Genomic DNA, 13,157 nt, shown 5'->3' on the forward strand with positions numbered 1-13,157 from the left:
ATAACATATTAATGTGGACCATTGGTTAATTAAATTCAATCAGTGAAATATTATTAAAATGTTGATACTACCCAGTATTAGAATTTTGTTAATTGCACGAAGAAATGTCGAACTTCACTACCAACATTATATACACAACAGACAATAAACTGATAAATATCAAATGAATTCGATTTGATTTAGAACGTATAAAATTAAAATTAACAACTAGCTTAATGATTTATAAGTTCTACATCATATTGTATGATTACACATTTTAATGCTTACTAGTTTCTAACTAATAAAAGATATAATAAATTATAATTATATATAATGCATATTGTTGTATACAATAATTGTAGTATTATAGAAATGCATGAAACAAGCATTGAGTAGGCACCTAAATATTATGAAACACGATTAAAAGTCAAGGATGTGCTTATTCGCCAATAAGTATACCTATAGTTGTTTTATGATTCTACATCTACAACACGAGGGCCGATAAATACCTTTGAATGGATGTTAGTCTCGTAATGACAAAGGCTTTTTTATTAAGATGACATTGTACTTGCATGAGTTATCTCCGTATTATAAACACGTAAATACAAAATTATCAGTTGGGTCACGTAGAAATTGTGTATTTTATTAACCCATCAAAAAATATAGTTAGGTACTCAATAAATAGAAAAAAAATTGTTGAGTAAATCTTAAATCAGATTAATGATAAAATATAATGTATTATAAACAATTTTATTGAAGCATGACGAGTAATGTAACTTATATGTAACTATTAATTTATATTTATGAACGCATTAATATTTAATTTTATTATCAATCGCATGACTTATTGTAAATAATGTAATTGCATTTCACTCATTTAATTGCTGTTGGTATAAATATTTGCAGTAAAAATCGATTTTTAAATATTCCTAATTTGTTTACAAAAATAATATATAATTGGATGGTAACCAAATGTTTTAAAAACATAAATTATTTAATTGAAAAATTAAAATCTATTGTCTTTGAAAGTTCTAATTATTTTATCTATAACAAACTTATTTACCTGAGTAAGAAGAATTAGATGTCTCATGTAATTTAAATGTGAACGGTATGTGGACTTTCATCATTTTCATCTGAGGTATCCTTTGTTGAACAGGATGTACTGCATTACCACCAAACATTAGTTCTTCGCCATGAAGCCAAAATACTGTCATATTCCTAAAATGTAAACAAAATAAAAAAATTATTATTGATCTAAAATTATTTTGTTATCATGTTATTTAATGATGTTAAACTTAAAACAAAATAAAAATAATCAAGACCTTTATCGAGAATATAAATCACAACTTGTCGAAGAGTTCTCTCTAAGTTAAACGATTAATACAGAATTAAGTTCATTGAACGATTCACTGCGGTAGCAAATATTAGTTGCTAAAATGCTAAAATATAAGCTACTAAAGAGGTCAATGAACAGAAATCAAATGAAATATTCCTAAACCTTATAGTTTACTTAAACATAATATATATATAGTATAATTTGACGTAAGTAGTAAAAAGTTATTATTTAAATTAAAAGTAGGTACACTAAAAATATTATATGATACATTAGTTTTTATTTTATTTAAAAATATTAATAGAAAAAATATGATTAATTTTTTTTTTAATAATTATAATTTGGTAAACAGGTTATAGTAGTACGCGAAACGTATACCACAAAGTGTAATGCGGGTTCTAAAAAGTTTTAAAATTGCAATGTTTTTTACAATCAAATAATTGGTATATAATGTATATGTATACTGGCATAATTTTAACGCGAGTACATTTTATCAATCTAACATCTAACAACTCGTTTGAAATTTAATTTTTATTGTACGTAATTTTAAATTATGTAAAGAAATATTATATATTATACTTAATTTATATACTTATGTATCTATTCTGAATTAATTAAATAAACAAATATTATAATTTTCCTCTAAATAGACATAATTCTATACATTTTGGCACAGGTCATTTATTTATGAAAATAAATAAATTAGCAAGGGGTCAAACAGCAGTTCATAAAAGGTTCCTAACCAATAATAAAAATATGCTTTGTGTACAAAAATTTGGTCAAGTCATATAGCTAATACACTAAAGATATAATTAATTTTTAATTTTTTACTTATTTAATTATTTTAAGTAGTTCTACTTATAATTAATAAAATACATAAGATATAGTAATTAGTAGTATAGAAGTATGTACATTTTACATGCAGTAAAATAGTAAATAATAAATTCGTATTATAATTTATAACTTATACTTAAATTATTAGCAATATCATTCACATAATAATTAGTAATACAATGCTACTTATTCAGCATAAAATCTATATTTTAAATTATTGATTTCACCTCTATTACTTTAAAAAAAATGTGAAATGTAAGAAATTTAGTAGCATTAGAATGAAATGTATCATTAAACATTTTAATTCATAACTATTCCATAAATTGTTTGTATTTAATAAAATATCCAACAACCTCAAGCGAAAAAATGTCGATAAAAATTAAGACGTCATTTTTACCCTAATCGTATTAGCAATTTAACTTATTCATTGTTTCATTGCTACATTGAATACCCCTCTATTAAATTGTTAAAGAAAGTATTACTAATATCAGTAATATCAATAAAATAACTAGGTAAGTAGCTCTGCTGTATATCTGTATAATAGTATAAAATATAAAAATATTTTTCTATATGCATTTTCATAATACTACAAAACAAATTTATGAAGAGCCTTGTATTCACTATTCAAGTCATAGATATTAAATTTGAAGAATTTTAACTGAAAAATGATTTACGAATTTTTGTGATTTAGTAAATTTTATCAAAATTTTAATACATTAAAAATAGATCTATATGTTCTATATAGATATATATCATAATATATTATCTATATTTTTGATACATTTTACACCCAGTAAAATATGATGTAAGGAGAAATCTTGTTTTGCTACATTTTCAAATTTTTTAAGCAATCATTAAATCGTTATCAACATTTGTAAAAAACTAAAATAAGTAGAAAGCATACATTTTTTATGAATATTACAAAAAGAACCGAAATGTTTAGAAAATAAATATTTAGTGCAAATATCAATTTATTTAAGGTTATTCACTTTTAAATTACAATAATTGATAATGCGCGAGTGTTTCTTCCGAATTTTTTTTTTGTTTTTACTAATATTATTCAGAAAATTATTAAAACATCTTTTCTATTTAAAAATACGTCTTCAGGTATAAAAAAATATGTAAAAAATACATTATTGTAAAACTGTATAATAGTTTTATAATAATTTAACTATGAATTGCTCAGACAATATAAAATTATAATTATTCTTTGAAATGTAATGAACTTAGTTTTTAACACAACAATTAAAATTATAATTATTTAATCATTTAAAATTGGTTTCTTTTATTAAATTTCTAGTTTCATCCAATCCTTCGTTAATAATTTTCTTTACTCGTTATTATTCAACAAATATTTTTTTCTTTTAATAATTATTTCATATTTTCCGTTATTTTTATCTAGGATTTTTCTTAACCAATCTAAATTCCAAAAAACTTTGATAATTTATTGACCTAAATATAATTTTATATAAATATATAAAATGAATAAATCGATGTCCCGTTATTTTAAAACCAGTAACAATATTATTAACTATACAGTAAAAACTATGCAGTTTTAACAAGGTCAATTTGAGGTAAACCCACAGAAATAGCACAATAATAATAATAAAAAAAATGTCATGTCTCAAATAAAAAATATATTTACTGTGATTAAAATATAACCTAGATTATAACCATGGCATAAGTAAATCTAAAACTTTAATTTAACTGTAACTATATTTCCAAAAATATTTGCACCAAGTTTAAATATATTTTTAAGAACCTCGGTTAATAAATTTCAAAAAAGCATAAATTTAATTGAGTAAATTTAAATTAAATCAAAAATTATATTTGGTAGGTACCAATTTTAATCTATAAAACATATTTATATCGTAAAACATCTATTGAACGTGTCTTAAATATAATGTCAACAATAATCTTTAGTATCATTTATTATCTACTAACGTGATTTAACAATTAATATTGAAACCATAACAGTTAGCGATACATTGTTTTTAAATAAGATTATATTTATTTATAATTTATTTTAATTTCAATATTGGACTTTTCATTTTTAACTAAATATTCATCTATTTAAAATGTATAATTTTTAGGTTTGTTTTTATTGATGATTGTAAAACACATAAACATTATAATATATATCAGTTACAAATAGAAAATTGTTTAGAAAACCTCGGAGTTGATTTAAACTTTTTCAATACAAAATAAAAAATGTATTTTAATTCAATGAAATAACTAATAATCCAATTTTTGAATTAATTAAGAAAAATATTGACTGAACTTAACTTATGTATTACTACCCAAAACGTGTTCACATATCTAATAAATAAATTAAATTATAATGATATTAAAAACTATTTGTAACAGACTATGGATTATATCATGAAAAAAAAAATTAAAAAAAAATATTAAATACATAATTTAAGTATAGTTTCCTCAGTATACTTGTAGAATATACAATTACATAAATATTTGTATGAGACTTTTAATACGATAATGAAAAAATAATATTTCCAGTATAGACTATCAAAGCATTAGCTTACATTACCTTACTAGTGTGTTTAATATTTATAGAGTTATTTAATCGTTTACACTGATGGACGTAGATTAATGGATATTGTAACTGTCAAAATTACAGTCAACCATAAAATTATATTTTATATTATTATTTAATAGTATTTTTTTTTTTAACACAATATTTTTAATTTATAAATAATCTGAAAAGAGTTAACTTATTTAATTATTTTAAAATAGGTACCTATTATGTAGACATTAATTTAGATATTTCATAACAAATTTAATTTGTATATCAATACACAATAGTACCTACTGTAAACAAAATGATAGCTTATCCAATTAAAACTGTGACTATCAGAAAATTAATTAATAAATAACATTAATACTTGGATAGGCTGTCATTTAAGTGTAAATATTTGTAACTATTCATGATCAGAAGTTCTCATGAAATATAATAAAAAAATAAACATTTACTCTCAATATCTTTCATTTTTATCAAGTTAATGGAATAAGTTGACAGTTTAGTATTGTAGATATTAAAAACAAATTAATTAACTATTAAGACCAGAGAAATAGCCTTCACATTTTTCACGAGGAAAATTAACAAGAAATTAATAACTGTTAAAACTATACATAAATATAGAGAAACATTAAAAGTAAACATAAAAATTAAAATTAAACAATAATTAAATAAAGCAACAAGGTCACCGAAACTAAAAAAAAAATTAGTTGATTCTTACAATACTAAAAAAACAGAAAGTCACATGCCAATAAAATAACAGCGTTCTACATAATTTAATTGTTTACGTTTAAACATGAATCTGTTAAAAATTTTAATTTAACATTCAAAAAATGTATACATAAATTTAAAATACATTTTTGGGCTTAAAGGGCATTTGTTTTCTCTGTCTATCTACCACATAATATAGGAACAAAGATAGTTCGTATTTCCACGATTACGACTCTCTGATTCAGTTTAGGGCGAAAGCACCTATATATTTTATAAAGAACTAATAAGAAGAGTATTTTCAGTGCATTGACCGGATAGATTTTTAATATTTACATTTTTTTTATAAATATAAGCATGTTTCAATTGATTTCGATTATTTTTAACCATTAATAATTTATTCAAAATTGTAAATATTAAAAATCTATTAGGTCAATGCACAGGAAATACTCTTCTTTGTAAAATATATAATAAGTGCTTTCGCCCTAAACTGAACCAGAGAGTCGTAATCGTAGAAAGATGGAGTATCTTTGTTTCTATATTATGTGGGAGATAGATAGAAAAAACAAAATGCTGGTGTAGCGGCCCTTTAAAGTAAAAATGTATGAAAATTATGAAAATGATCAGGAAATAATTTTAAAAAGGTATAAGACACACTTTTAATTCAAATTCGACGATTATTAATAATGAAAGACTTTGAATTAGCTGAACATAGTTTGAAATAATTAGTAAAATAGAACGTATCAATAAAATTGATAAGCCAATTTAAAACCGAACTATAATTAAATCCTATATAAGTCAATAATATCAAATTCTTATTAATTATTTAAAAACAAAAATAATTATAATGCAAGGTCAAAAAATAACCCTAAATTTAATTGACAGTAAACGATAGAAAAACGTTTACGCGATTATAACAATATATTTTTAACTTCGATTCTAAGCGAAATAGAATTCTTCACTGTGTTCCCTATGTTTCGAATAGTAAATATTTTGTCTATAAACATATTAGAAAGATAAGAATTTAGCCTTCTATCGAACTAAATATTTAGGCACCCTGTTTTCGGAATTTCAGATACCTAATAGTACTATGTTAAAATCATATAGTTATATTTGTTTCTACACTGGCGATTGAGCACTGTGCGTTTTAAGATTGTATATAACATCACATCCCTTTTTACGTCTACTACCTTTGAAGCTTCGGCGAGGGTATATAACTCATTCTGCAACTTTATTTTCTTTTTTGAAAATTTTACAAAAAAATTTCATTTGTTTGGCAGTGGACAGTTGAAAACGTCAGCAACACGGCTTTAAAATTACTACGCCTCGATTACCAACGATTTGTAACGATGATCAAATCAGTTACGTGTATACCTACCTAGGTATATGTATCTAACAGAAATAGAAAGTTCACGGTTAATAATAACATATGAGAGGGTCAACGTTCTAACCTGTTCAGTTGGTATATTGATATTGTGTATAGCATAGTCATAGTGTATAAGTTAGCAGTTATGAAAGGACTTGTTTAACCTGGCCAACAACTATCTTGTCTATAATAATAAAACATGTCTACGATAGTTAAAAAAAATGTAAAGTATTTGTATACTTGTAAATAATCGAATTTCTTTTGATCAGTACAAAGACATGTACCAGTAATTTGAAAATATGTACAATGTATACAGTACAAATATATAGTAACAATTCTAAAATTAAAAATTTTTAACAATAAAAAAATTAACAAATCCTAGTGATTTTGAACTTCAGACGTTTATAAAAAATATTGAGCCTATGTATTTTCGATATATTTAAATTATTAAATATACTAGAGTTATCCATGAGTAAATTTAGATTTTAAGAGGATTTGTTTACGTATGTTTGCGTCAGTTATCACTTTTTGAAGCAGTAAAAAGAGATTTTTTATATACATTTGAATACATATTCCAATTTGGACGAAATTATATATTTATACAAAGAATAATAATTTTAATTAATTTGATTCAAGTCAAAAATGTACTTTGTAGAGACTAGAAACTTTCTTACGTATATATAGTAAAACCTTCTAAGAATTTAAGATAGATCCTTATTTAAGAAAGAAATCTCTTACCAACAAAAATAACAACAGTATTGTATAACCTATGTATAAACTGTTTATTTGAGTTTTCTTACAACGGAAATCCAGTATAACGTAAAAATCAATTGGTCCCTAGCGAATCCGTCAAAAGAAAATTTTACTATATTATTATATTTTGTATACAAATATCATTTTCAAACACCTAGGTTTTATATAGCAAAGCGGTTACCTCGAGGCTTACCTACTTTCCTCCTTTTTTGTAGTGGTAGTTTTTCCGATTATTTTGAAAAGTAATAAGATTTTTTTACTTTTGACCCCCAAAGTACTTACTAAACACACATTATTGAAAAACCAATACACATTCATCGCTCCACTTAGAATCTAAAATGAGCCATGACCTGTACCGGTGTCGCCCATGAAATATATAGTTGTAAAATAGTATGTGATCCAACTATGTTTTTATTTTTTAGATTCTAGTTTTATAATAATAATTTTTATTTTTTTAAATTGTTGTACCTGAAGGCATTTTTATATCAAAAAAGAATGCTTCAATATTGAGGGTGGTTCCTGGTAGCAAATTGTGTGTAATTCAAAAAGTTTTATACTTTAATACAATAGTTTATATTCTTCATAATTTATATTAGTTGTTAAAACAATTTAAAATGTCGAAGATATTGCAATGATAAACATAAAGTACACTTAAATCTTCTATACAACAGAACGACTTCCCTGGTTATTATTTGTTTGTTTGATATTTGAATTATTTGTCAACTGAAAAATAATATAATATTATAATATCGTCTGTTTGTTTACAATCGAACCAACAGCAGCGAAGATAGCATTATATGGCACCAGTGAATAAAATAAATAAATAAACAAAACCCGTAATTATACAGGTGCGAAACAACTTTCTTTCCGATCCCGTTGCGAAAAATTGACAATCGCTCGCATGCGTCACAAAAATTATCGTATAACGTGTCATTTTTCCTCCGAGGGTGTTGTCCTCGTAGATTTAAAAAAGAAAGACAATAAAACCGTGAGACGTTCTGTCGTCGTTACTCGTCAACATAATATTATATATAATATTATTATAATATTATTACACTCGCACGCCATGACTGTTGAACAATGATATAAATAATATTATAATGACATTTTCGTTTTGAAACTTTACCTCAGCATCATTCGCGTGAATATTATCGTATAATACACGTATCATTATTACACGCACATGCACGCAAATACGTGTCTTTCGTACGAATTACGCAACACAACACAACACACAGATTTTGCATACAAATTTAAGAGGGGCGGGCGACCGCCGATCCGTCGACCGTAGTCGTCGGCGGCATTATTATTGTCGGTTGGTTTTTTTCCTACATTTTTGTTCACTACTCGTGATTATCATTTTGACCTCGACGACAACGACGAGCGAAAATTATTCTTTTTTTTAAACGTGCGTCGTCGTTGTCGATTCATTGGACCATTGCCGCCGTACATCGCGATGTATATACGATATAATAATAAAAAATAATAATAATAATAATAATATAGTGTATTAAGCATGAACACGGCCGACCGCACGATATAAAATTCGTGACGATACAATAGCGTAAAATATTTCTGTTATTGTTACCATCGATAGATATTTTTTTTGATCGAATCCCACAGAGCCGTAAGGCATTAATTCTCTTTAAATGGTATCGAATTATCCACACGACGAAATGCGTATACACGTCGTCTCGAGATCGTCACCCGTAGAGAAATATAATATGTAATAATAATATTATACAATATCATAACAGGGGATAATGGGATGGCAGACTGAAACTACATAATATAATATATATGTATTCAATACCTACAGATGGAAATAACTTGTTTTCCTTTTTTTCTTTGTACTTACATTTTTACGATCGGATTTTGTTAAATGTACCATGAGCACCCACCCACTATACAGCAATAACATTTATTCCTCCTTGCATTCGAATCCACACAACAATCAAAATACTCACTCGTATTGTATTGTGTCCGTTGTTAAAAATTCTACAAAACTTAAAAAAAATACCCCATTGGCCATAAGTATAAGAGAAATAAAATACGTTTTGGGAATCTTTCCTTATATTAATAAATAATTACTTTGATAAATAATAAAGCAGAAACAAACATAAAATTAGTACAAAAATATGTTCGAAACGAATCGTTCAAACTTGTTTATCGGTCGCCATAGTTACATGAGTAAATCTAATGGTAATACGACAGTCAATAACGACATTTGCTTAGCGAATTTTCTACGTACAAATATGTCCGTATTTTTAACCCATTTTCGAACGTATTTTTTTTAATTTGAAAGGAATAAGAGAATCTCAAATAAATAAATGTTATAATAATAAATATATCGGATCAAACAAAAATATTCCAATTGATAGGTACTAGGTAGGTACATATAGGCTGGTATATACCCTCAAATCAGCTATCAATAAATGAATTAGCACATATCTACTTGTTGCAGTCTACATGATTTTATTAATATGTTATTAATTAGCAATGGTAATTGCCCACTAATTGACCCTCCTTTATCTCCATCAGAAATTTCCATTCGTATAATGTATTCAATATCTATTTTTTTCTCGTGTATACTCCTATTTCTATTAAAGTGTCATATAATTTTGATCTGTTTGAAAATGTTTGCAAGTATTATATCTTCAAAATTCGTGTACAATAATACGTGAATATTCTGTAGATACAAATGATACAATATAAAGTTTATTGACTTAGGTACACGTAAATTACGATATTATGGTCTTTATGGGTTTTCAGTCTAGAGTTTAGTCATAGATCACGGATAAAAGTATTATAAAAGTAAATTTATACGTACTTTCATATTAAGTACAGTTTAAGATATTTCTTTCTTTATCACGATTCACGAACGTTTAATATTATAAATTAATTTTTTTCCCAATTCTATGCGGTCTCATAACATTCAATTATTCGCAAAAGAACCGATTTAGATTGTTGCATTATGTATTGTGTCAGACAACTAATAGTTAATACTGTTATAATATATCAAGAATATACCGTTAGAATTCACAATGCTAAACAGAATCTTGTTTTATTTTACCGTATGAACACCACTACATAACACTGGTCTCGAAAAATTAGCATTTTAACTCGTTTAATGGAAAGTCGGCCGGTGGTTCACAAAATATAAATGTTGTTGAACAACTTGTACCATGAATGACAATATATTTGTGTTTATTTGACAACGCATTTTAGACTTCGATATTACCAAATTACCATGCGTCTTAGACACCGTTAGCGAGTTAGGTGTAAGCATTCCAACTTTAATTTCAAATTTAATTTTTTATAATTTAATCAAAATCACGGAAATCTTCGCGAATGCCCTTAAGCCAATTTCCGGTAACATATATACTAAAAACAAACCGTTACTTATTCAGGGATTTATAAATATATACCTTATTATTTGTATTTTGTATAAAACTACCCTCGACACTAACCAACAACATTTTATTATTGAATGACTAAAATAATAATATACCATGTATGTACACGCTTATTGCAAATTTTATTTGGTTACTCACCGGTGTTCTTGTTATTTTTCTTACTGATATAAAATATGTATTACTCATACATTCATATAAAATTATACACGTTTATAATTGTTTGTTTATAACTAACTGTTGCTAGTAAACTATTTATTTTACAATGATAATATTAATTTATTACTGAACATAAGCATTGATTAAATAGCTACTGACTATTTATTAACATAATATTTTACAGATCTCCTAGCACTACCTATCTACCTAGTACTACAGAGGTTATTCTTATCACGAATAACGTCAGCACCGATAATAACGTAACCATATAACACTATCAGGACCTACAGCAATTACGATCACTATAATTACTATTTGGTATTTACTATTTACAATGCAATCGTTATACGAACACGGTCGACAACACACGATATAATCTCGTATTTTAGAGGTGCATCGTTCACACGTTTATGATACGAATTAAAAAAAAAAAAAAACGAAGACACGATCACTTGGAATACGTACACCGGTAGGTACACATTAAACGACAGCGTATTTTTATCAAAGTCGTAGCAAACACATGGCGAAGTGTTACCATGATACACTGTGTGAACGTCGTAAAGTCAACGCGGGTCTGTCCATGAAAAGTGAATGCAACCAGCCAGAGTGTAGGTAGATAATATATTATTATACTTAATAATGTGATGTTATTGAAAGTTTTGAGCTACGTTATCATCTTGACATATTTTATGCTGTGCAACACACACACTGCACCGTGGCCGACAGCGATGATTACCGTTTGTTTTTCCCCGCCAATATATAATGTTGCGCCTACTCGCACACTTTTATACACACGTCATATTATTATTATTATTATCGACGACTATAACTATTATTGTGAGCTCGACAATTATTATTATTGGACGATCGAAATGCACTCGTTCAGAGCCACTTAACCTATATAACATCGTTAACCGGACTGGATAATATTAATAATAATAATCGGGCGATATCGCTCCGGCCGGTTGTGATAACGCGACCGGCGGCGGCGGACACTTACCTCATGATCAGCAGGAACATGGCGCAGAAGCACATGAGCACCGCCAAAACGGACAGTATATTGGAGAATTCTGCCACGGACACGAGCATTGCAGTCATAGCGACCAACATCGCGCGACCGACGAGCGTACTCAGTAACGATTGACGGCGGCGGCGGCGGCGGTGTTTTGTTGTGCCGACCCGCGTGTGGTCGGGGGAGGGGGGGCGCAAGACGTAAACGAAAAATCCGACGAAAAAAAACCAAAAAAAAAAAAAAAAAACGCACCTGGCGCGCCTCGTCTGCCGTTCGCTAGGAAATAATTCGCTAGTGTTCTTATCGTATCGTGTGCCTATCGCGCGCGATTAGACACCGACGACGAGGTGGTTGTCAAAATCCGTTCGTGGGGGTACGGGGGAACCCCGTGTTCCGCGATCAGTCTAACTCATAAAAACGCGATAAACGTCGAGAGAAAAACGACTTGTGGGACGCGCGGGCCGGTGTCTGTGTGTGTGCGTGTGCGGCGACGGGGTCCGGACAAACGCGCGGGGCGCGGACGGGAACGACGGACGCACACGAGAGAAAAAAAACAAAATACCGCGGTTTGTGCAACGCGGAAAAACGTCTATTTTCGATCGGTCGTTCGGTGGCGAGCAACTCGCGCGCGACGTGCAGTAGTGACCGTACACCGTCTCTCGTCCGGACTGCGGTAGTTAGTGTGTGCGGTCGGTCTGGAGTAGCGCTGCACGCACGCTCGCGCTGCACGCACGCGCAGACACGCGCGCGCGCCTGAAACACTACCACAAAGAACAGCAGCGGCGGCGGCGCGCATCGGCAACGGCGATAAGCCGATAACACGAGTCACAACAACAACTACAAAACACTCGGCACTCGCACACACACACACACACACACGGGCGCCGCGACGAAACGCAACGCAACGCAACGGTAACGAAAAATGGGATGCGGCAGTGCGGCACACACGGCGTCCGCGTGTGTTCGGGCGCTGGTGGTAGCTGAGCCTCTCGTCCGCGGTGGAGGTTACGGTGGCGGGGAAATGCGAGCGCTGCCGCCGTCGGAGGAGGACAGTGCACGGCGAT

General features: G+C 28.8%; 1 protein-coding gene across 1 annotated transcript in view; it reads right to left on the bottom strand.

Annotated features, from left to right (window-relative positions):
* The window catches only part of LOC113556810 (cell growth regulator with RING finger domain protein 1-like), a 37,065-nt gene extending 24,167 nt beyond the window's left edge, over positions 1 to 12,898 (bottom strand). Inside the window, exons 1-2 of the mRNA XM_026961969.2 lie at positions 12,082 to 12,898; positions 1,043 to 1,197 (exon numbers count right to left, since the gene is read on the bottom strand). Of these exons, the coding sequence (XP_026817770.1) occupies positions 1,043 to 1,197; positions 12,082 to 12,191 (265 nt within the window). The 5' untranslated portion in view covers positions 12,192 to 12,898. The remainder of the gene's footprint in view (positions 1 to 1,042; positions 1,198 to 12,081) is intronic.
* Positions 12,899 to 13,157: the final 259 nt, after the last annotated feature.

Source organism: Rhopalosiphum maidis, chromosome 3, assembly GCF_003676215.2.
Source record: "Rhopalosiphum maidis isolate BTI-1 chromosome 3, ASM367621v3, whole genome shotgun sequence".
In the NCBI taxonomy this organism is placed as follows: domain Eukaryota; kingdom Metazoa; phylum Arthropoda; class Insecta; order Hemiptera; family Aphididae; genus Rhopalosiphum; species Rhopalosiphum maidis.